The sequence below is a fragment of the Poecilia mexicana genome, unplaced genomic scaffold (assembly GCF_051168715.1).
Source record: "Poecilia mexicana isolate PSO_F unplaced genomic scaffold, ASM5116871v1 scaffold_23, whole genome shotgun sequence".
In the NCBI taxonomy this organism is placed as follows: Eukaryota; Metazoa; Chordata; class Actinopteri; order Cyprinodontiformes; family Poeciliidae; genus Poecilia; species Poecilia mexicana.
The window spans coordinates 14,808,272-14,833,361 of record NW_028263392.1 but is presented as its reverse complement, the minus strand read 5'-3'; the positions used below and the strand labels follow the sequence as shown (position 1 = coordinate 14,833,361).

The 25,090-nt window shown below is 39.2% G+C and overlaps 2 protein-coding genes across 6 annotated transcripts in view; both read right to left on the bottom strand.

Annotated features, from left to right (window-relative positions):
- LOC106924675 (fatty acyl-CoA reductase 1) overlaps positions 1–17,632 on the bottom strand; it is a 53,580-nt gene extending 35,948 nt beyond the window's left edge. Inside the window, exons 1-2 of the mRNA XM_088002965.1 lie at positions 17,561–17,632; positions 14,216–14,378 (exon numbers count right to left, since the gene is read on the bottom strand). Coding sequence (XP_087859091.1) covers positions 14,216–14,224 — 9 coding nt within the window. The 5' untranslated portion in view covers positions 14,225–14,378; positions 17,561–17,632. The remainder of the gene's footprint in view (positions 1–14,215; positions 14,379–17,560) is intronic.
- Positions 17,633–17,940: 308 nt separating this feature from the next.
- magi2a (membrane associated guanylate kinase, WW and PDZ domain containing 2a) overlaps positions 17,941–25,090 on the bottom strand; it is a 241,991-nt gene continuing 234,841 nt past the window's right edge. For 3 of the 5 annotated variants that reach the window (XM_088003172.1, XM_015002568.2, XM_015002586.2), the window contains one exon: positions 17,941–23,176. In XM_088003172.1, coding sequence (XP_087859298.1) covers positions 22,590–23,176 — 587 coding nt within the window. In that variant the 3' untranslated portion in view covers positions 17,941–22,589. The remainder of the gene's footprint in view (positions 23,177–25,090) is intronic. The other 2 variants (XM_088003173.1, XM_088003171.1) reach the window with 2 other exon arrangements.

Sequence of the window (25,090 nt, the reverse complement as noted above, 5' to 3'; positions counted from 1 at the left end):
AAGAAAAACCGTCTACAGCTGCATGCCGGCCTTCAGAAAGGCCTGCACAGACGCAGGGCAGGGAGGGAGGGCGAGGAAAACAGAAATGCAGCCAATAATTAAAGCTGCATTAGTCAACTTCAATGTCAGCACCAAGCGACACAAAAGAAAACCAAGGCCGCTTTTCCTAAATACCAGCATGCCAACAGGGGAATAAAACCTTTGAAGCTCGGTAAACACTGGTTTTCCTCCAGTGGAAACACCTTGTCTCATCGAAATACTGACCAACACAGCATCAGCTATATGTGAAGAGGAAGGAAATATAATTTATTTCACAAATGAAAGTCTAAAAGAGAGGAACTCCATTCATTTATGATTCTCTACTGGTTGATCTAAAGAACAGGTGACCAAATGTTTTGTCACGTTGGTCAAAAATCATCAGATCTAAAGTTTATGGATGGATTTTTGAACATTGTTTCAAAAATGTAAGATAGACATCAAATGGAAAGGTGGATGGATGGATGGATGGATGAGAAGGAGGAAGGAAGGAAGAAAGGAAGGAAGGAAGATAATTGGAATGGATAGAATATTGGAAGAATAGATGAATGGATGACTTGACAGACAGATAGATGAATGATTACATTGATAGAGGGATGAATGAATGAATGAATGAATGAATGAACTGATTTAAGAGGACTCGTGTTAAAAGCCTCATAGGTGAAAACTTGATGTGTAAAATGGAGAGATAATCTTGGCATCTCTTCATTTTCTCTAAAATATAAAGCCACAAACCAGTAAAAGAAACCAAAGCAACTTTTACAATTTGTTTGATTAAAACTAAATTTACTAAAATTAGTTTGTCCTACAACACAAAAAAGTAACACCAGTCGCCTCACAGCCTTTTGTAAGCATCCCATTTATATCTGGAAGGTCAGATTTCAGGCAGACCCAGAAATCGGTGTCGGCCTTCAAAGATCCACATTAGTTTACAACAACAGCAAGCCTCTGCTCTTTTCCTGAGGCAGCCAAAAGCTAATCTAATTAAAATTCACTATATCTGCTCTCGGCTTTAAGGATTTAGGCGTTATCCCTTTAATTTAATCTGTAGTTCAGCCCGTCACAGACCAGGTATCAGGCCGCTGTGAGCTTATGTTCCTGCGTGTCCACTCACATCTCCGCCATTGTGTCTGCGGCGGCGGAGGGATTCTGTAATTACACCAGACGCTTCGGAGCGACAGTGCATCACTGTGCCCCGGGTGTCCGTTTACGTCTGGGCCGGAGCCAGACCGGCAACCGTACCCTGAGACCTGCAGCGGGTGGGACGAGAGGTCATGAACCCGGGCAGTGTTGTCATCATGGGAAGATCAGGCTGCGATGCTTTCAAGCAACAAACCCGACTCTTCTTTTGACGGGCAGTCAGAGGATCGCGGTGGGAAGGAGGTCAGCCTTTCTCTCAGGTTTATCTACATCAACAACCACTCTGTTCTTCTCTTATTGTGAGGCAAAGAGCAAGGTTTCCAGAAGCCTGGTGGTTGGGCGCCAAGGCAGTCATTCATCCAGCGGCCCGTCGTGTTTTTCAGTTAAAAAATGTTTAAAGTTGACAGGAAACTTGAAAATATCACTTGAAAATTATTATGTTATTGGAAGATTAACACCTGAACAACTATAAAGTCTTAAAAATGCAAACATTTTAAAAATACTTAAATAAGTAATGTTTAGCCTGGCAGGGGCACAAGAAAAGCCTGGTGGCCCACCAGGCTTATAATACCACATGGGGGAGGGGAAACCCTGCAGAAAGGAAAAAAATAAGTATTTACCCCCTTCAGAGTTCTTCTGGTTTTATTTTTTAGTCAAACTTCAACCGTTTTTAATGTCAAAGATAACTTGGGAAAAATATAAATGGGGAATCGAAAACTATCCATACAAGTGATCTGGTATTTTGTATTTTTATCTTTTTATTATCTTTTATGTTCTTTGATAATCATTCATTTATTATTCTATTATTCATTCTTTGATAAAACTGCTTAGGGTATTGTTCTTTATAATTTGAGCTTTCTTTGTTTGATAAAACTTATTCTGCTCAGTGTTTGATACAAATTGATCATGCTGCAAGCTCATGCGGATCACGTGAACAGGGGGTGCTTAGCTCTGGTTGACTTGGGTTGGGCTCTGATTGGTCTGCTGGTTCACGCTCTCAGCCCATGATTGGCTCATGGTCAGAGAGCAGCTACCTCTGATTGGATGGCTCGCCTGCAAGGATGGAAATGGCCATTCCCCCTTTGCACGCAGGCATCCCTTTGTTTAAGAGATAAAATACGAAAAAGCCCGCGGTTTTGGTCAGAGTCTGCTGTGGATCGCGTTCGAATCCCCAGCTACGTTGATGCTACGTTTGTCTCTAGGCCAAAGGCTCTCTGGCCAAGTTTCACGAGGTAAGCGCTGGTAACTTGAATGAATCGAGCATCACGTGTTTAGTCATAAGAGTGTTTTGTACTGTATTCTGTGGGGAATAAATCGAGCATATTTGTTCTAGCAGTAACAGTGTTTGATGCATGTTATTTTGCTGTAATCTGTGGGGAAATAAATTGAGCACATTTAATTCTAGCAGAAACAGCGTTTGGTTTCGTTATTGCCGCCGATCTCCTTCGACCCTGATTTAAAATTTCATAAAACACCAAGTCATGAACTAATGGTTAATTAGAGCTGCATTTAATGATGATTTTAGTAACGATTAATTGATTAATCAAAATAAGAAACCGGCACTTTTTTTTCCCTAGGTGACCACTTCAGCTTATTTTAGACAACATCAGAAAAGAAAATAAACATCCTCTTGCCCAACATTCCTTTAGTTAACGCTTGATCATTTGTAGCAAATCTACAGCTAAACCCCCCCGCCCCCCCCCACATATATATATGTGAAAACATCGATACTGTGTATAACTGATTTGGTGATTATTTTTTTTTATTAGTCGATTAATATTTGAGCATCAACAAGTGATTAATGGGAGATTTTATGGCTATTGCATATTTGCAGAAAAAGTTATTTAAAAAAAATCAAATACAAAATTTATATATTTTCTTGTACAGTTTTGGCTTAATTATTGCTCTCAGTATGTTTCTCTTTCAGAAAATTGCCTTTTTTAAGCTCCAGTCAACAATTTATTTATTACCAACTTAGTTAATTATTTCAATAATTGATTCAACACGATCCATCTGATTGTTTCAGGTACAGAAATGTATATTTTTTATACAGTTTTTGGTTTTTGTGATCAGAGTGTGTTTTTTCAACAAATGGTCTTTATTTTGAGCATGAGTTAACGTTTAATCGATTACTGAATTAGTTGACGATTAATCATTTCAGTCGTACTCTGAACACATCATTTCAGATAAAGAACATGAAATAATACAGTCGATCATCATGGTGGAAGTTTCTGGAAATGAAAATCCAGCCATCAGATTGTGATGGCTCAACAAAATGATATGAAGTGGCCTACTCAAAGTCCACATTTGAAGATGACTGACAGTGCTGTTCCAAAATTCATCCATAGTGACTTCAAATATTCACTCCCAGGAACTGAAAGCACTTGATAGCAGTTCATTCTGCCAAGATGGCAAAATGATTTACAAGTTGCAACACATTTACTACTCGCTCAGAGCAGGAAAACTATAAACTAAAAAAATTAAAACACTTCTTCCTGGTTGTGGTTCATGCTGCTTTCACTTCCACCTTCCTGCATGTACATTTATAAACTGCATCAGTAAGCGTGAAGCCCAGTTAACCAGATATAGTTCGATACCGTCTTGTTTTGAATGACGCACGGCTTGCTTGCACGGAAACCAAGATCTGTGTCGGAGCGATTTAATCAGGTATCCGGCTCGAAGATGGATTACAGCGGACACACGATCCTAATTAATGTGGCCCTCTGCACGCTTCACCTTCTGCTGATGCCAGCTAGGTTTCTGATTAATGATGCACGATGAGCTTTGCAAACGCCTCTTCCATTCAGTTTACCCAATAGTACACAAAATGAGACTAACGATTTGCAGGAAGAGAAACTCACTGATTGGAGTAGGAATTCAAGACGAGATCAAATCAGTGAAAGTAAAGGTGTGACTTCTGGAAACTACTCCTAAAAGTTTCACACAAGATACGTTGAGCCATGAATGTGTGAATTTTTAACAGTACTAGAAATGTAGAAAGAATTAGGGCTGCAACAAAATTATTTAATAATCGATTATTATGAAGATTAATTGATTAATCGGATAAAAATGTGAAAATTCTACAATTTTAAAAATTTTGCCTCTTAAGCTATTTTCATACGTTAGAAATACCTAAAAAAGGTGAAAATAAAAATACAATTCAACATTATAGTTAAACATTTCATTGCCTAAAATGCATAAACAGCTTTCCTTTAGTGAATTTGCGCCGGGTGAAGCTAAAACTTTGCCAAATGAGAAGTTTTGGGTTACAGACCAAGATATTTTAATCTTAAATGCAAAATGTATTATATTTTATACAATTTTTGCTTAATTGCTGCTCTGAATATGTTGTTTTCTCAACAAGAGATCTTTTTTGAGTCTGTAAATTCCAATTAGGGATTAATCGATTATTAAATTAGTTCACGATTATGTCAATAATTGATTAATCTGATTAATCGTTTCAGGCCTAATCATAGCAGACAATCACCGGCTAAGTTGCCTGGTCCAATAAGTCTCCATTTCAGTTGGAACATTTAGATAATATGACACAATGCTACCCGACACGCTATTGGATGCCCAATCGAGGAGCGCCAGTGATTTTTCTTGGTGTTGATTGGCTGAACCCCCAAGAGCGTAAATGAGGAATACTGTTGATGTCATCTTTTCCAGTTTGGTTTCCACTGTGCATATTAATGTATATTAAGGCATAAAAGCCACACACCCATTGCAGATCTGCTCAAAGCTCTAACTAAACACGAGATAAACCGGGCCGACTCTCCCTGCATTGTTACTGTAACAACCTGCTTCACAGTTCACCGCAGGGCAATCTGTAGAAGTCTTCACTCCCTGAACATTCCCACTTTCTTGTTTTGTGGCTCAGCTAAATCATTAAAAGGAAACAGTGTTGCACCTCACAAACAAAAGTCTAAAAGTGTAGGGGTAAACTACGCAAAGCAAAGCTTGGCCGGCGGCCATCATGTCCCTACATAGTGATGCTGGGCGTTCATCCAAACAGTTTCAGATACAGACAGGCAGTTCGAGCCACCCTGCCACAGACGGCTCTAATGGCGCTGCAGACAACCATCAGTCCAAATAAGCCCTAGAGGCTTATCCCTTTTACTGCCATAAAAAAGCAGGTTGAGAGGCTCTTGACGCAAACACCACAAGAGTAGCCCGTCAGTCACTCAGTTGTAGACTGAGCTGATGTAAATTCTTGTTCTTCACAAAAGGTGAAAGGAGGGACGGTCATAGCAAGAGGCGTGTAAACAGCACTGTGAAAACACAACTTACCAAGTACGTTTGATCTTGTGTAATAAGATGCTAGTGCACATATTTTATTATACTTCAAAAGAGACTAAACTAACTTGGAGCTTGTGTTAAGTCAATATTTTCTTAATATTAATTAAAACATGCGAGTTGTAGTGGTAGATTATTTCACTTGTAACATTTCTCTTAATCTGCCAGTGGAGCCAGTATTTTTTCATTTATATTAAAGGGGGACCTATGCATAATTCACATTTTGCACATTTCTGTACTTCCATTTGGGTCTCAACTGCTCCTAAACAAACCCACACGCTGGTTTTTGACAAAAATTTAATGTTTTTTGACAACAGTGTCTGGTAAGCAAGAAGTTTCAAAAACCTCCCAATTGTTAAGTCACATTTCACAAGGATTACACCGTCACCTAGCAACCCAGCGCATTTGGTCAGCTGGTTCTACCACTGTATGTGCTGTACAATGGCTGCTGGAAAAATCAAGTGTTTTGTTGTTGACAACAATCAGAAACAACTTCCTGCATTCTTATTGATTGTGCACAAGGCTCTGCTTTTCAAAGCTACGTAGTTGCATATTCTATAATCTTATTGTCCAAGAATGTAATGTAATAAAAATGTTTTGTACTGCCCACAGACCCAGTCTAACCTGTTCAAAGACACATAATAGGTCACGTTTAAAGATTAATTGACGTAAAAGAAGCTCCTGTTTCCTGCTAAAAAGTTACTTTTAAGCTAGTTTTGTTTCATTTCTAGTGTACTGAGATATTTGCACAAGAATCTTGAACAAAAATACTTTGTGAGATTTTAGTTTTTTGCAGTTAAATGGACGTTGACATCAGGGAGTTTGTGCTAAGCATCTTGATATCGCAAAACCTGTACAAGTCAGACTAAAACTGGATCCCAAATAAATTTTACACATCACATTTGGTCATTTTTAGTCCTTAAACAAACCCCATCATAATGTCCATCCAAGTCGTCGTGTGTTATTGCGCAACACAGAAACCAGAAATAGGCTTTGGGTGGAGCTGGGGTTGCCTTGCTTTTTACTCTCGCTCAATAGGTGATTCACTTCAGAAACAGTCAATGCTCACATATTGTCACTGAGCCTGAAAAGGAAAACAAAAGACCCCAAAGGCCTCAGACTGGATCTACCTGTGGGGTTGGTAGCATTCATTCCTGGAGTTCTTTATAAGCAGGTTGTTTGGCTTCCAGCCTCACATCCTGGTGCATAAACTCCTTCTCCAGGGATTTCTTTCAAGTGGCTGAAGTTGTTTCTTTGAATGCAGGATCTCAGAATCTCCTCCCAAAGTATCATGTTGGCAAAGCAACACCGTTAATGACAGATTAATGTTACTGAGAAATATGCAAACGTGTGGACGTGACGAAGAGCTCTGCCATTCATCAAAGCAAACTGTGGTGGGTTGGGACTGCGGTTTGTTGACTTCAAACTAGGGGTTGATTGACTTAATATTTTTAAAGGTTGACTACATCATGATAACAGTCGAGTTGACGTCGACAAGTCGCGGTGATGACATAGTGATGTAATCGCAAAACCCTTCACAACTACTTGAAGGCTTTATCAGTTATATACACGGCAAATATTGTACACCTTTCTCCCGCTTTTACCAAGTCTATTATGCAGAATTAAAAGAGCAATAAAATGATCATTCTTCGTGAGCGGCGGAGAAAAGTCCGTCGCACAAACACCGGCTGATACTGACGATCGCTGGATAGCTGCACATATGAGTCAAATTATTAGTCTGACCACAGTGGTGCTTTTGGACCACAAACCAAACTTATTATGAACGGATCCCGTTTGGTTACAGTTAAATTCAGCGAAGCGTCCTGCTGCTCCTCCGCCCGATGCGCAGCAGGAGGCTCCACTGATCAGCAGCGGCTCTCTGAACCGACATGCAGACGGCGGCAGAGATCGCCTCCATCAGATCCTCAGAGTGAAGCTTGGACTTTGTTTCCAGATGCTGTCAAACAGTACAACCCCTGGCAAAAAGTATGGAATCACCAGTCTTGGATGAGCAGTCATTCAGACATTTTATGCTGTAAAACAAACTCAGATCAAAAACATGATACAATATTAAGGTCGTTCCAAAGTGCAACTTGTTGGCTTTCAGGAACACTCAAAGAAATGAAGAGAAAACATTGTGGAAGTCAGTGAATGATACTTTTATTGACCAAGCACAGGGAAATAAATATGGAATCACTCAATTCTGAGGAAAAAAGTATGGAATCATGAAAAACACATAAACAAAAGACCATTCAAAATACATCACTAGTATTTAGTTACACCACTTTTGGCTTTTATAACAGCTTTCAGTCTTTGAGGCATGGACTTCATGAGTGACAAACAGTATTTGGTGCCAACTCTCTTTGATAGCAGTTGCCAGATCAGCTTTGCAGGTTGGAGCCTTCTTGTGGAACATTTTTTTCAATCTCCAACACAGGTTTTCAATTGGGTTGAGATCTGGACTATTTGCAGGCCATGACATCGACTGAATGTGTCTTTCTTCAAGGAATGCCTTCACTGTTTTTGCCCTATGGCATGATGCATTGTCATCTTGGAAAATTATTTCATCATCTCCAAACATCTGTTCAATTGAAGGGATGAGGAAACTGTCCAAAATGTCAATGTAAACTTGTGCATTAATAGAAGAATTAACCACAGTCATCTCCCCAGTGCCTTTGCCTGACATGCAGCCCCATATCATCAAGGACTGTGGAAATTTGGTTGTTTTCTTCAGGCAGGCCTCTTCATAAATCTCACTGGAACGGCACCAAACAAAAGTTCCAGCATCATCACCTTGTCCAATGCAGATTCTTGACTCATCACTGAAGCCAACTTTCATCCAGTCATCCACAGTCCATGATTGCCTCTCCTTAGCCCATTGGAGTCTTGTTCTTTTATGGTTAGGTGTCAATGCTGGTTTTCGTTTAGCTTTCCTGTATTGAAATCCCATGTCCTTTAGGTGATTTCTTACGGTTCGGTCACATGCATTGACTCCAGCTTCCTCCCATTTATGCTTCATCTGTTTAGTTGTACTTTTTTGGTTTTCAAGACAAATGGCCTTAAGTTGTTTGTCTTGACGCTTTGATGTCTTTCTTGGTCTACCAGTACGCTTGGCTTTAACAGCCATTCCATGCTGTTGGTATTTGGTCCATATCTTGGATACAGCCGACTGAACAGCCCACATCTTTAGCAACCATGCGTGAAGGGTTACCTTCTTCAAGAAGTTTCACAATCCTCTCTTTTGTTTCAAGGGACATTTCTCTTGTTGGAGCCATGGTTCTCGCCACTCCACTTCGTCCAGCAGCCCTCCAAGGTGTCATGACTGCAGGTGTTTTGAACTGCACACTAACGGGCACATCTAATCTGGGGCAGGTGTCCATTTAGGGAAAGGAACTAGACTGGGTGTGTCCTTTTTTTTCTACCTCCAATTTGAGTGAGTCCATACTTTTTTCCTCAGAATTGAGTGATTCCATATTTATTTCCCTGTGTTTGGTCAATAAAAGTATCATTCACTGACTTCCACAATGTTTTCTCTTCATTTCTTTGAGTGTTCCTGAAAGCCAACAAGTTGCACTTTGGAACGACCTTAATATTGTATCATGTTTTTGATCTGAGTTTGTTTTACAGCATAAAATGTCTGAATGACTGCTCATCCAAGACTGGTGATTCCATACTTTTTGCCAGGGGTTGTATTTTATAAAAGCGTAAAGCTGCCAGTTTAGAAGCTACAATACGCAGGGTGACGCTGATCAGGGATAAAAAAAATAAATTAAAAAAAAGTCCGACATGATCCCGCATTGTCTGTGTGTAGTTCTTTTTATTCATTATTATTTTTTAAGGATTTTTTTGGGACTACTTTATTTGACAACAATCTGACTGTAAGGGGGCAGAGAGAGCGGAGAGAGGCCTGGGCCCAGCGAATGGAGGACGGGAGTCGGACTCCAGACCGCGGTCTAAAGTCTCTATATGCGGGGCGCAGCGCTAACCACTGCGCCATGCAACGCCCCTATTGCACTAGCCTATGCTTAAATTTTCAGCTTCTCTTTGGTAAATTATTTACATTTTTATACAATTTCAGCTTTCTGACAAACTCATCTAATTCACCTTCTTTCATTTCCTTGGAAAAATCAGTTTTGTCACGTGACTGCGACTAGTCGACTGGCCCAGAAAGTCATTGCAGAGAAAAGAATCGACTAATCGGTGCAACCCCTACTTCAAATATTTCCAAAGTTTTATTCTTAACCAACTTTGGTTGACATTTTTGCAATACAATTTCAAAGGAAGCGGTAGACATGTTACTTCAGCCAGGGGTATTTTTTATTCAGTCCACAATGTGCCACCGAAAACCTTTAAAAGTTTCCTTCAGATTTCTCTAACTTTTTAGCATACATTCGGTTAGCATGCTTACATTTTTTAAAAAGTGTTTTAGGAAATTTTTTACAAAACTGAAGAGGTTGAGTAAAAAAACTCTGAAGATTTTAGAGTCCGACACCGCAGGCTTAACCAAAAGAAAATAAAGTTTTCTTTAAAGCAGCTTTTCCATTTTGTGCCATTTAAAAATATGCCAAAATATAGATCAGGATTTTTCTTTTGATTAAATTATTTTACAGATTTCAAACAAAAAAAGTAGTTGAGAAATATTAAGGAGAGGCATTAATCTGATTATTTCCCAACGATCAGGCTTTTTCTGCTCTAACCTGGAGCTGAGATTTTAGCACCGATATGCTAAAATATTATAAACATTGTTTATAATATTCATAAACAATCAGCACCTTATAATTCCTTAAAATGCATCTACGTTGCCCTGCATAGACGCATCGGTGTGGCATTCAATGTCGAGTCCACCAGAGGAAAAACGATGTTTATTCATCTGGAGAAAGGAAGTGGATAAGAAACCACTTGATTCACATCTATTTTTCTATTTAGCTTCCATAAAAACCCAACTATCTCTTTAGTTGAGAATAAACTCTTAATTCAAACACTGAACTTTATCTGTTTATTCAGCCTGCAGCATTTTCATACCAGGTCAGATTGTAATCGATTTCTTTTGCTCGCTTTCTTTTCTAAAACAGAAGTTATTATGACAGAAACTATTTTGAAATATTTCAATCATCCCATCTGTGAGTTGGACGGTGGAATATCAGAGCCAGGAGAAAATTATTTGTATTTCATTACGAGAATTGTCATAATATGAGAATAAAGATGCAATTTTGTTGGAGTTCTTGTATTATTTTGACTCTATTGTGGTACAACTGTAATTTTGTGACTTTACTCTTGTGATTAAGAAAAGAAATGGTAATATTCCATCATAAAGTTGACCTGAATTCAAAGTCCGAATAAACAGAAGCTGTGAAACACGTTTGTAAAACAAGATGGCCGCCTCAGGCCTGCTGACATCACTGAAGCATGAAAACTCAAGGAGAACAAAAATCCCAATTTCCCAAAAATGTAATCTTCAAAAACCAAAAATTTGATTAATTGATCAAATCAATTTATTGCCCATCCCTAACACATTGTGCATTGCTATATTAGCACCTTCTTTTTGCTCTTTACGTTTCTGCTTTTGTCCATTTTTTTTTATTCGGGGTTAAACTGTGTTTTTGCACTGGGTCAGCTGGTTTAACTGGAAATGCCGATGGTGTTTTCCACACTTTGGCCCCAGACGGAGCCGCTTCACAGCATCTCCACTGCCTCACATTATCTCAGCGACAGCCAGTCATATTCAGGCTTGGATCTACTGAGCAGATATTAATGATCTCAGGAGGAAAAACCGTTTAATGACTTTGTTTCAGTGCCGCTAGCGAAAGCAAAGTTTTCCCATTAAACCCCGAGCAATCACTCCAAATAATAAAGGAATTGCCACAGAATTCAATACAGACACTTTGGGGATTTCATGACCTATATTAGTTTTCTAGTGACATTTCTTCAGCATATTGGAACACCGGCTTTGTTTTTTTTCCACCAGACTGCCTTATATTTCAGTGTTGTTAATAGTAACACCAAAATGGTAATGCTTGTACATTACGAATCAAGACCAGGAAGATATTAGCTTCTGATTTAGCTTTGTGTTTAAGGGTAATTTCACATTATTTTAAGGCATTTGGACCAAATGAGATCAGCTCAAAATCTACAAAAATGTAAAATCAGGTTCAGAATTACAGGCCTAATTTGGTGAACTCCAAACTATTGTTGAATTTTTCACTGGAACGCAACTCCAGGTTATTTGCCGATATACACCGATTATTTAGTAGAGAGTATTTAAAAAAATTCAAAAGAAAAAAATGCAGCTTGGGAAGCTGAAATACATGAAGGCAATGCCACATGACAGACTATTGGCTGAAGTTTGCAAAGCAGCCAATCCAAGAGTATCATTCAATTTCTTTGGTGCCAATTGGCTGAACCCCTCTAAATGTAGATGTTGGCTTTGTATCCAAAATAAATAAACAACAAATAAAATTAATGATAAAGTCTGTAAACAAAAGTTGTTCTTTAGAAAAAGGGGTAGTTGAGACCAAAATATCAGACTGAAGAATTTTATCATCCAGTTTTTGGTAGAAAGGGAAAAAAGAGAAAATGAAAATTAATGAGCTTATTTTAATTTATTATGCAATTAATTTATTTATTACTTATTACAACATGTTTGACTGAAATTCCAGATAGATACCTGCTGTTTTTATTGCAAAAGCACATTTATGAATTTAGAAATACAGCATAAATAATGTTAGTCACCAAAACAATCATATAAAATGTCCACTTCCTTTTATTCAGTGGCTTGTAGACAAAAAAAAAATCCTTACTTTGTGGTTTATGGGCCAACATCCGCAGACCTACTTTAGGAAGACAAACCCCTCATTGGACTTTGCAGGATACTTTGAACTGAATTGTATGCAATGAATGACCAAAACAGCATTTAAATTATATCAAATATTAATTTGCAACTTAATCCACAAACTTCCACCTGCAATAAATAGATTTGTATCTTTGCAAAGGCTGTTTGGTTGCAATGCTCCTTAACCCCAGACCACAAGAAGCGTTTCTGACCGCAGGTTCTCCGCTCTGCACATTACACCAGCTCATCAACACGACTACTATTTCTACTGCTCTGTAACGGCTGTACGCACAGGAGAACCAGGACTGGAAAAAGCTGAACCACGTCTCTTATAAGCTTTTAAAGATTCATGCTGCAACTGGAGACACAAGGAAGGAAAAAAGCAGCACATGTGTAAGGCAGCGGCGTTCTAACGGAGGAGGACGAACTCGTCAACATGCTTTTGAATCAGGAAGTCAGAGGAGCCACTTTTTAAGTCTGTTATTTTAGGAGGAAGGATGAAGTATGGAGGGATTTTTATCTTTATACGATCACAGTTTAAGTAGCTTATCTGGGAGGGAAATTTAGGCCATGCCCTGATGAGAACTAGAGCACTCTCTGCATCCGTATGGGAGACTTTTTAGTTTCTGAAAATCAAATAAAAGTGCAGCTGCAGAGTCTCAAGTGCTGCCTCACGCTGAACGGCAAGACACTCCTGCACCACAGCCTGAAGGGAGAAGCTGAGGTGTTTCAGAGAGGCTGTTGGATAAGCAGATATACACAGGTTTGGCTGCTCTGTCTGGACCAACACTGAAGATTTGTGAGGATTTTCACTTATTTTTAATACAAATTTCCACCAAATTAATTCAAAATACACATGCAGTACTATTTCTGGTTTATGTTCCCTCTGTGTGCCTGGGAGATTCCTGTTAAAAAACAGCTTTTATGGCTAAGGGAGATGGTGCACATTTTAAAGGCATTTGGCATAAATCCGTGCTGACCCTCTTCTTTCATCAAACACGCGGGGTGATTGGGTCACTTCCGGTACGTAATTTCAAAATAAAACCAGAGGACATTTGATGTACTAAATCTGACAGAGTGTGACAATAACAGCATGAATTAAAATAGTGAATTCATTGATATATTTATTACAATTATTTTTTTTTAATATTGTACAAATAATTAATCAAATTTAAATCTTCATGTTAACTTGAAACCCTTCACTTTTTACTGTGGAGATCTCAGGTAACTATGAAGTATAAAAGGACCATATTGTTGCCAGTGTAACATAATGTAACTGAACCCAATGAAGCAAATATAAGCCTAAATAAATGCATAAACATGTCTAAAATTCCCAAGTACAACATAAAATACAACTGCTCAAACAGCTATAACTACCGCTTAAACTTTAAATAAAATATTTGATTCATTTAGTGTATGTTCAAAGTATAAAACGTCCAAATTCAGCTGATTAAAACACACCCGGTTTAGTTTTGCTTAAAATGTGTATATTATTTTGCAAGTCCGTGTCGCCACTTCCTGTCTTCGCGGCCGTAACGGGCGCTAGCTTACCGCGGCCGGTCGCTCTCCACGCCGACTGCGGCTCTCCTGTCCCGCCGCCCTGACTGTCAGAGGCGGCTTCAACTAACCTGAGCTCGGCCTCAAAACACACCTCCACCACGCTTCAGCTAAAAACAAAACCAAAACAAGCCACACTAATAAAGGCGATAAGTCGAGAGGTTTTAACGTTTTCCGCGGCGGTTTGTTGATGCTCAACCCCGGGCTGCTCCTCGCCACCCAGCCGCCCAAAGCGGTGAATGATGCTCGGGCAGCTGCGTGCCACGACACGCCGCCGATTCCTTCCTCAGACCCGCTGAAAACCCGCTCCGTTTTCAACTTAAAAAAGAACAAATCTGAAAACAAATAAAATCCTACCGTAGACATCGGTTAGTGCTGATGGGTCCTTCCTCTTGTGGAGAGCGGAGAGGCTGCGTCGGATCAGGCTGCTCCTGCGGTGTCTCTGCCTCCTCCCACCGGCCGCCTCTGGTCGGGCTGCTGGGAAACTCTCAGCGCTGAAAACGGCCGACGGTCCGCCCGCCTGTCCGCAGACAACAGGAGATTTTCAGACAGCTACACAAATATGAGCTCCTAAGTGGGCAGGGCGTGTCAGGCAGCCGTGAGCCCTCCCTCCTCTAACCCGCCCGGAACATGCAGTTCTGCCCTGAGTGGACCGAGCGCCACGGTAAATGTCATTCACAAATCCCCACGTGGCTCCAATCTATACTATAATATAATATTCAATAAGTTATTAAGGATGGTGATGCTGTGGACAGGAAGGACATCTGCTAGCAGTCAGGCCTGCAGCGTGACTGAAGAGGCCTCTGACTGAAGACAGCTGCTTTTCCATTATTAATGTGCGCAAAACTTCGTCAGTATTTCGCTCATGCCGAAAAAAAAAAACACGATATTGCAATTGCGGTGTTTTCATTGAAGAAGAAGCACATTTGAAAAACTATCATCATCCAATTACTTCCTGTCATCATCTTCTTGGCGATTTGGTTCAGTGGCAACATCCGGTTGTTGATTGTGTGATGTGAAAACAGTGTTTCAATTACAGTTTTTGGAAAATAAAGCAATTTCAATGAAAAAAACAAAAGAACATAACATCATCCTAGCACCAAAACTTTAGTGAAAAACTAGTTTTTTCCAAAACTTTTGTGTCCATTAAACACATTTTCAAAATGTCAAACTGCGTAATTATGTGGTGAATAGAAACAAAGCTACTGTTGCTTTTATCGAGCTGTATTTCCATTACAGATGTGTGCAAAACTTTGTACATTTTCCGCTATCAAAGGATTGTAGTGTTTCCATTAAGAAACACAACTAAAATCAACATTAATCGTTTTGTTCAAGCAATAAGTCATTACAAATGATCCTGCGCCATCATCCTGCGACCACTTCATGTCGTCTTCTTAGTTTACACCAGTAGCAACATCTGGTTGTCGATCATGTGACTCGTGTGAAGCGAAAAGAAAATTACAATTTTGCAAAATAAACCAATTTCAATACAACAATAAAAAACTCATCTTGGCAGCAAAACTTTTTGAAACTGGTGTATTTTCAATTTCAATTTATTGTCAAACTGTGTAATTATATGGTTAATAGAAAAACAGGTACTGAAATGATTGAGATACCCTCCGAATTAAACCAATCCTACAAAAAAGTGGGTAAAATATCCTCCCAAAAATCACCAATTTTCCTAGAATCCTGTAATTTCAACCATTAAATAACATTAAATTCTCCCTGTAGCCATGGGAACAACTTAAAGGCACCATGCTGGTTTAATTATGTCTCATTTCTGAGCCTGGAGGCACATGTTGCCTTTTTAGTGCAACAGCTGTGACATAATCTGCAGTAAATTTCAGCTGTGCGGCTGAGTTTCACTCTAAATGACATGCAGGTGCTGAGAACAGTAACGTCTGCATGAGTCTCGCTCTCACAGATCTGCTTCTGCACAGAGTGGAGCCAAATCCAGTCGGGGTGCATAATGAGCAGACTGCAGCCTGGGATTTGACCCACAAACCTCAAGGTGGCTGCTGCATGCTGGCAGGATTTACTGCTGCACTATAAATAAATAAATAAATTCTGTATTTGTGATCCAGAAAGGGTTTTTTTTTGTTAATTCTGCTGCTGACTCTGTGCGGCTGAGATATGCCTCAAGTTGTCAGGTTTAAGCTGGAGGAGAGGAAGCATGCTTAGGACTTTCCACCTTCGGGTTTAGATTTGGTTTTCCTGCAGGATTAATTTATGAAAAACAGAGGAAACTGAACAATACATCCCACTGTGGGTGCATCCTGGGATATTCAGCTGTTTACAAGCGTCACAACTGATGCTAAAATCCCTAAAACATATGGTAATAGGAAGTGTCTGACTAATAACTTTATGTAAGTTCAACAATTATGAAACCAGGCTGCAGAGAAGATGGAGTTATGGTCTGTGGTGACCTCTGGTGGTGAGATTGGAGAATTGCACTTTGGGAGAAAGAAGGATTTTTTCCATCTAAAGTTTAACGAAATGAAACAGCGGCTTCTTAAATCAGATTTTTATGAAAAACTGTAAAAGCAAATAAAGATGCTAAACATTTATCTTTTCTCAGATTTGCAAATATAATTATGTCAGTGTTCGGTAAAAGTAGAAGCTAATGAAGCGCCACCACGTGGCCAAAGATGTCATAGCATGAAAAAAAAACTAATCAAGATTTAGCAAATATCCTTATATTATGTAAAAGCAAAAACAAAATTGAGCCATTTTTCTTGTATTTTCTTCCGTGTATGCTGCCATGTTTATTTTAAAATTACTTAAAATGTTGTGAAATCTAGATGTGGTAAAATAATTTTTATTCTGGGTGAGAAGCCTCTAGTCGATAAATAAAGATTATTTGCTGCAATATAATTATTAAAAATTTAAATAACTTGAAAATAAATGCGTCAAAACCGCCTAAAAAACAAGAATTTTGTCATTGAATAATGAGGTTTTCAAAATGTAAACACATCCAGATATAAAGCTAGCAGTTGATTTTTCCATTGATTATATGGAAGGATTTCAGCTCCTTTTTATGTTTTGTCATAACATCTTTTATAAACATCTAATCTTTTGACATTATAATTTATATGTTCCACAATGAGGTTAGTATGTAGAACAAAATGTAGATTAATGCAATATTTGTCTCTTTCTTGTTTGTTTTTTGATTGAAATAAACTTTTTGGCGGGGTAAACTGAGAACCTGGGGAGAGGAAACGGAACTGCTGCAGTTTGTCAAGAATAACTAATTAGCAGATTAGCCCACCACCTGATATCCATAATTACTACCACTAAATTAGTGGCTTAAAGAAAACAACTTTGGCATTTTGGAGCATTCAATGTGTCAGGAAGGCAACCCACAAACCTGATTTGGTTACACAAAAAGCTGGCTTACGAAGCCAAGATGGCGGATTACACCGGGACTTTTCAGAGATCCTGACTGAATTAAGCTTTCATAAGATTTCACGAAAAAAGTAGAACATACATTACCATGGAAAAACAAAAACAAAACAAAAAAAAAGTTACCATGGCAATTGATCCTGTGCAGATAAATTTTAGGTTAGCTGTGAACTGCGCTAACTGCTAGCTTAAAATAACGTTTACAACTAAATTAACTTAATTTCGGCATATAATTAAATAAGTCCACGGTTTAAGTCACATCACATTTAAAACAAGTACTTATTTACATCATAAACATACCTTTTCCTCCATCTGCTAAAAAGATACATTTTGCAAGCTCCGTCACGAATCGTCTTGATTGCCGTTAAGCTCTTTGCTTTAACAAGAAGTTGTCCCTTCAAAACAAAAGCATCACAACACAAACAGGAAGTTAACCATCGTGTTTATAATTGTCTTTGTAGGTTTGTGTAACATGTTTTTCAGAAATGGACATTCCAGTTATTTACTTTCTGTCCACTAGTGACACGGTTGTATTTAAAATGCCCTGCACTAACGGTATTTTCTTTGAAAAACAAAAGTTTTGTTGGTCATTTTGTTTCCAAGCTTTTTACAAGAGTTATTTGCATTCCTATTTCCATGTTGGATCAGCCGTAATAAACCACACAGTGGAAATTCCTGAATAAATCGTTCGTGTGTCAAGAATTTTATTTTTGACAGCATCTCAGAATATGATACAAGTAAACAAGTTTTGTTTTTTTTTGCAAAAGTTAATATATTCATAGTGTTGCATTTTAATAAAAATAGTTGCTCACTTCTTACAGTCTCTGTGACCATCAATAGTTACACTTCTTCTACATAGATATTTGTTCAGGGTTCTGCTAACACACCACACAGTGATACAGAGCTGCTCGGGTGCTGTGGGGGAAACGCGTCATCAAACGAAACGTCCTCCGACTTCTGCTCAGTTTGGCTCCACGGAGAAGGAAAGCAGCGACTTGTGCAAAAGTTTCAGCTTCTGTGTCAAACTCAAGTGATTTCATGAGAGAAAAAACATTCCCGCACAACGTTTAGGTCGAGGCCGAAGAGCCGAGCTGATGATTTTCTCCTCCTCCTCCTCTGTGCTGGATTCTGTTTTACAATCAGTCAGCTTAGTCCTTGTGTAATTACGGAGGCAAACATAATGAGTCCCCGTCTCCCTTTGCTCTTTTAAAAGCTCTGAGCGCTTCCTTTAGCCGAGCAGAGGAAGGAAACTTTAATGCTGGCTTTCTCAGGGGAGAAATTACCAGGTAAAGATGATAAAACAAGAATTTTTAACCCCCCAAAAAACAATTTGCTTAAAAAAGTGGGTTTATGCTTCGAGTTATTTACTGTCAAAACATCAACAAAGGAAAGCCTAAAAAGTAAAACAGAAAAGAGAATAGTGTGCTTTTCTTCTGAGCTGCACTCATTTGATTCACAAAGTAACTACGGCTGGACGATATTTGTTGATACATTTCATATCAACAAATATCGATAATTATTGATCGGATTTTTTTTATTTTGAATATCTTAAAAACTGCCAAACTGGTGACGAGAACTTTCCTGTTTTATCCGCAGATTTTACTTCACCCCAATTTTTATTTTTACGCAGTTATGAGACATGAAACTGCTGCTGCGCAAGTTACTCAACAGGTTGTTGCCAGGCAACCAGAGAATGAGTGAGTTGCTAGCAGCTAAAGCCGTTCTCCTCTGACTACATTTCCCAGAATGCTGTGCGGTTCTGGATCACAGTCTATCAGATGTGTTATCTATTGATATTGATCATGGGTATTGTTATTGATTTATTGTCCAGCCCTAGTTAAAACATGAAAAAAAAAAAAATTGCAAAGTCTAAATCAATAATGCAATTTTCTGTTTTGGTATTTTACATTTTATGGTTTTCTTCTATTTTATTTCTCTATGGGTTTGGTCAAATTTTTGTTCTTTTCTTCTTTGAAAACTTTGTCCTCAAACTTTTTCTTGTTGTTAAAGTGAATTAAAACTGCTGAGCTCGTCTTGGCACCGGAGTCTGCAGGTGTGCAGGAATGGACTTCTTGCTCTCCTCCTGTTGCAGCAGTCCAAGATTAGATCCTGACCCGGGTTATCTGGAGCATGTCACTCCCACCCTCTGTTGCTAACACAGTTTTATCTGCAATTCACCGTGTCCCCAAAGACTCTTCTGGTCAGAAGTTTACATAGACTCATTATGGGCATAAACAGGGTATCTGCATGTTTAACCAACTCAAATTGAAGACTTTTTAAGACCACTATGAGTGAAATTTAGGATCTGCATAATGGGAAATTATTGAGAAATTGATGTGGATCAAAAAAGTGAACTCTGGTTCACATAAAAACCTAGGCTTTGGCTTGGTTGAAGTGAACTCTGGAGCATTTCGAATGCAAGTGGACTGGAAACCGCTTCAAAATCAGGGCATTCTGGGTAAATACAACCAAAACAAACATGCGTATCTAGCGCTAGCAAGAGAAATTGCTTGTAATCTTCTACCAAAGACAAATGTGAAATGCTACAAACACTAAAATGTGACCCTAAAAAGTCTTCAGAGGTTTTTGTGTAATTTCTTTTGGTGGTTCTTGGTGCAGCGCCCCCACAGGTGAGGAGGGGAACAGTTTTTTTAAATGGTTTGATTTGTTTGAAACAATGCAGTGTGAAAGCGAACTGCACCAGCTGAAAATGTAACAAATGTTGTAATTTTGGTCCTAAATCTAACAGAGTACACCGGACTATCAAGTGTGAAAATTTAGCAACAAATTAACACTTAAAGGCAAATTAAGGTTTACGTTCCACAGGAAAAAAATTATAAAACAAAAGGTGAATCCATGAATGTTGAACATTTAAAATAAATAATGGATTCCTAATATTACTACAATTCATGCCCATTAGGAACGTAAACATCTGACCAGAACTGATAGCTTAAAAAAAATCCTCCGAAAACAAAAAGTCGGCTTAAAATGAGCTTTGGCACAGATTTTCCTCTCCTCACATCACACAGTGCAACAATCATGAAGCCTCAGCAACATCCGATACAAATCAAGGGCCCCAACGCCTGGCAGTAAATTCACTAACAGGCTTACTAATCAAGTTGAAAGGTGCTGACATTTGGTTACACCACTAAGTGTTTTTTTTTAATTGAAAATAATCGTGTTAGACTTTATTCAAAAATCAGAGATGACCCAAAGTGAACCACTTGCTCAAACAAAAGACCCCAACTAATGGGCTCATAATTATACCTGTGGAATAAATTATATACTTCATTATTTATCACATTTAAAAAATACAGTTTCTAATAAATTTCTGTGAAGTTGGTGTTTTTATAGCAGCCAGACTCTTAGTCAGTCTAAGGCACGCCTCTCTGTCACCGTCATTCATCTCTCAGCGTTTGAACGGACACCGTCGTCACACATTGTTGTTTTTTCTTCTTAAGCACAAGAATGACGATAAATATGGATAAACGAGACAATCGTACAGAACAGAAACAGACGATCGCAGAGGAAACCCCAAGTTGCTTTGCTTGAACTCTCATCGGTTTTCTGATAAGATTCTTCACTATGAAGATGGTCTTATTTACAAACTGTTTAATATTTTTTATATAGTATCTTTTAATCGTGTGATGGATTAGTTGAGAGCGGTCTCTGTTAAGGCAAAGCTCGGCTGATGAGTGGATTTCTTCTCTGCTGTCACGTTTTGATTCATTCACACCTCAGAAAGCAGACAAACCTTCTTACAAAGGGGACCCATTATACTTCTTTGGATTTTTTTTGCTAACTTTCTACTTCTATTTGGGTTTCTACTGCTTCTGAAAACAGACCAAACGCTTAAAAAAGCAATTTTTTGACAAATTAATGAATTTTGTCTGGAAAATGAGTTATTTCACCTAGTAACCCCAGAGAAGCCCAGCTCGTTACCTAGCAACCTCAGCAGAGTTCTGTCATCACCTAACAACCCAAGTAGAGCTCCAGCACATTTGGTCAGCTAATTTTTACTGCTGTATACGCTGTACAATGGCTGCTGGAAAAGATAGGGTTAATCTGCAGACTGAAAGTGGGCGTTTCTAAAGAGCAAAAACCTTTCAGACACTTACAAAAATCACATTTGGTGGTTGCTTTAAAAATATGGCATAAAAATCTAAGGGTACAATTAATTTGTCTCAATACCACTCAAAGTAACAGTTTTTCAGTGTTTTTAACATCTTATTTCCGTTTTCACATCATTTCAGTAACCAAAATGGATTTTGTTCAACATTTAGCGCCTCCTACTGCTAAACATCTCAGGAAAATTGCTACTGTTATTAAAACCCTGTGATTTATGTTGATGCTCTTGTTTTGAAATGTACCTGGATGCTCTCTGGAAAGAGAGGCGGGAGGAGAAGTTAGACAGACGCCACCAATATCAAACTGGCTAACACAATGTTTGTCGTAAGTGCTTAAAGTGTAACTATAAGACATTCAGATACCTCCAAGTTACAACAAAAAGCTCATGAAACTAAAATAAATTAAAGTCTGATGCCAGAGATGTAAGCTAGCTTGAATGACGTTAATTTGGTCCAGTCAAGTGTGCCTCTTGAGAAACGCCTTCCTTTGGAAACGCCTACTTTGTCTGCAGACAAACCTACTCGGCTGGAAAAGACAAATGTTCTGTTGTTGACTTACCATGCAGAAACCACTTTCTGCATTCCTGTTGGTTGCGCAGGAGGCTCCACTTCTGCTTTTCAAAGACATACCTTTGTATAATTGCACATCTGCAGCCATTTTCATGTGTGAGTGTAAACGCTGAGTCTGGGTCGTGGATTGGCTTTAAAGTGGCAGAGCCCCAAAAACAGCTGATACTGAAAGGAGAACTGACTAAAATCTCATCATTTAAGAATGATTTTGTGCAAAAAAATGTAATAAACATGTTTTGTATAAACCATAAACCTATCCTAACTGGTTCAAGGAAGTATAATAGGTCACCTTTCAACATTCCTCTTCATAAAATAGACTACAATTTGAACAGTAAATATATTTATATATAAAAAATCCCAGCCTGCTTTCTGTCCAGCTCTGCTCGGGAGTTCAGAGGTTTCAGAAAGTTCTCGCTCTGCTACTGATTGCTCTTTCTTCTTAAAGTGGATGACTTTCCAGTTCTTAAGGTGGTGGGTGTAACATAATGCTTCAGAATAATTTAAAGTACAGTAGTATAAATAAAAGTTTTAAAAGTCGTGGTCCAGATAAGCCCGCCCCGCTTCGTGTTTGGGGATGTGGAGGTGGTGGTTCAGTCCAGACGAACGTGGACGCTGCTGCTGCTGCTGCGGCGTTATCTGCTGAGCGTGGACGCGCCTGCGCGCAGCGTGCTGGGCAGCTTGTCCGATCCAGGGATCTTCCACGGACCGGGCGAGACCGTGGCCTTCCTCCCCACTCCGGTGGCGCTGCTGGAGCTCTTGCCCCTTCGCTCTGCGCTTTCCCTGCTGTTCCCGTTAGTGTGTGGGATCTTAGAGCCGCCGGGAGAGTGAGTCCTCTCCTTGGACCGTCCTCTGGTGCTCCTCACAGGTTTGGACTCCCCGCCTTGTCCCTCCTTGTCCCCGTCTCCTTCAGTAGTGTGCTGCTGCTGCTGCTGCTGCAGCCTGTGTCCCTTATGGGTGGACCTGCCACCGTTGCTTTTGGCGATTCTCCTCCCCTGACTCATGGCGTCTCTGTTCAGCAGCAGCTCGGCTTTCTGGGGGCTCTTGGAACGCTCCGTCCTGCTGGTGTCCCGGGCAGCGTCTAGAGGAGGCAGATGAGGAGGGTCGGGGGCCGGGGCCAAATGAGATGAAGGCGTTGGCATGGAGAGGCTGTCAGTGGGAGGGCCTACTTCCGACAGGCTTGGGGAGGCTGAAGGGCGACCATCCCATGGGGCGGCGTTGTCTGGAACAAGAAGACATGCAGTCAGAAACCAAAAATAAACTCAAGCACACACCCAGAACACCACAGCACAACAAAACACACTGCAGAGAGCAGAACTGGACGATACATTATATTAATATTGTTAATATTGTTGTTTTGAGACCATTTTCAACTCAAGATAATGGCGTAGTAACGCAAGTACACTTAGGACTGTCACAATAAATTTTACTGGACGATAAATTGTTCCAGAAATGATTGAAAAACACCAACTTATTGCCAGAAACTGGGGTTTGGTGGGAGGCTTGAAGCTCGTGTGCCGTTTTTAAAATCAGTTGAGACCCGAATGGAAGAACGAAAACGTGAAAAATATGAGTTTTGCTTAAAGACAGAAAAATGTACAAAACAATCACATAATTTGAGCTAAAATGTGGTAAAATCATGTCTGGGTTTGAATTTTGATGGATTCAGAAACTAATTGAATATAATTTAACATGTCTTATCAGACTATATAATAACATCAATCAGTCAGTTTCTAAAACCTGTAAGTATCAAGACTAAAGCGGCTCTGGCTCCTACAGCCACACGCGTCGGAGAGCAGCTCTACTTTCAGAAAACATCAATCTGCCTCCCATAGCTCTCTTTAAGGCCGAGGACAATCTAAAAGCTTGGCGGAAAATCGAATCCAGGTTTAATGAAATGGACGACGGGCCCAACAGGGCGGCGTTTCGGGCAGGATGGAAACCATCTAAGGTCTGAGTACGCCCCGCTCGGCGTGAATCCACGGAGCTTTTCTCCAGAAGAAGAAGAAAAAGGAGCAACTCCTCGCTCTCACAGACTGTTAGCTCCTGTTTCTGCACCACTAAGCCTCGGTCCCTCGGCCATCAGTCATTTCCAGCGGCGCAGGCAGGGGGCAGGAAACTGCAGCTCGCTGCACCAGCACTAAGAGACTCAGTTACAACAAAACCGCATCAGTAACACCACAGAAAGTTAGGTGTTTGCAGGATAAATTAATAAATACTAAATGATACGGTAATTTCTACTGTCAGCTCAGGCATAAGAGGTAGAGGGACTTTTTAAAAAACCACAAAATGCTGCATTAAAACTGTTTCTGTTCTACTTTGGATGAAAACTGGAGGCTTTCTGGCTTTTATACATAATCTTTTAAATTTTTGTTCTCATTTGAACTTTAAATTAGTCATCCATAGCTTCCTGTTTTCCTGTAAACATGACTAATTCTCTTAGCCAAAATCCAAAATGGGAAAGACAAAAGAACATGGCGTTAAGATTCATCTAGAGCAGAGGAGTCCAGACCAAAATCGTCCAGTCAAAAGTTTTTACGGGCCAATAAATTAAAAGTAAAACTAAAATCAAGCAATTTAAAGCATCTTGTTTTCCGATTATTTTGGGCTCCATTGGACAAAATGTATTCTCTGTTTTAAGTCTAATAAGCAACTTTAATTCTGATAACTAATATTTTTTGAAGTGCAAGTTTGCATCCATTAATGTTTCAGTTTTGTGGGTTTTTATCTAATTTTTCTTCATTGTTTTTGGTTGTGTTTTATTATAGATATTTAAAATGTCTTCCAGATAAAAAAAGAGGTGGGGAGATAAAACATTGATTCAATTTTTCTTTCCTTTTTTTGAGGGGGAAATTGCTGCAGTTGAAATTAAGTAAGTTTTAGTTTCTATTTATATGAGTTTTGTTGTATTTTCAGCCAATTTCACAATTGTCTTATTTTTCAACAAGCTTAACTACTTAGGTCAGCTCTTGTAAATGTGCTACAAATATAAACTTTGACTTGACTTAGTTGAAAATCACCTGAAATATTATCGTTTATTGCAATAATTTCTTAGACAAGCCATCAAACTTTGTCACTGTGACGTTTTTTCAGTTATAAAGAACAGAATTTGGGTCACATTCTTTCAAAATGCTTT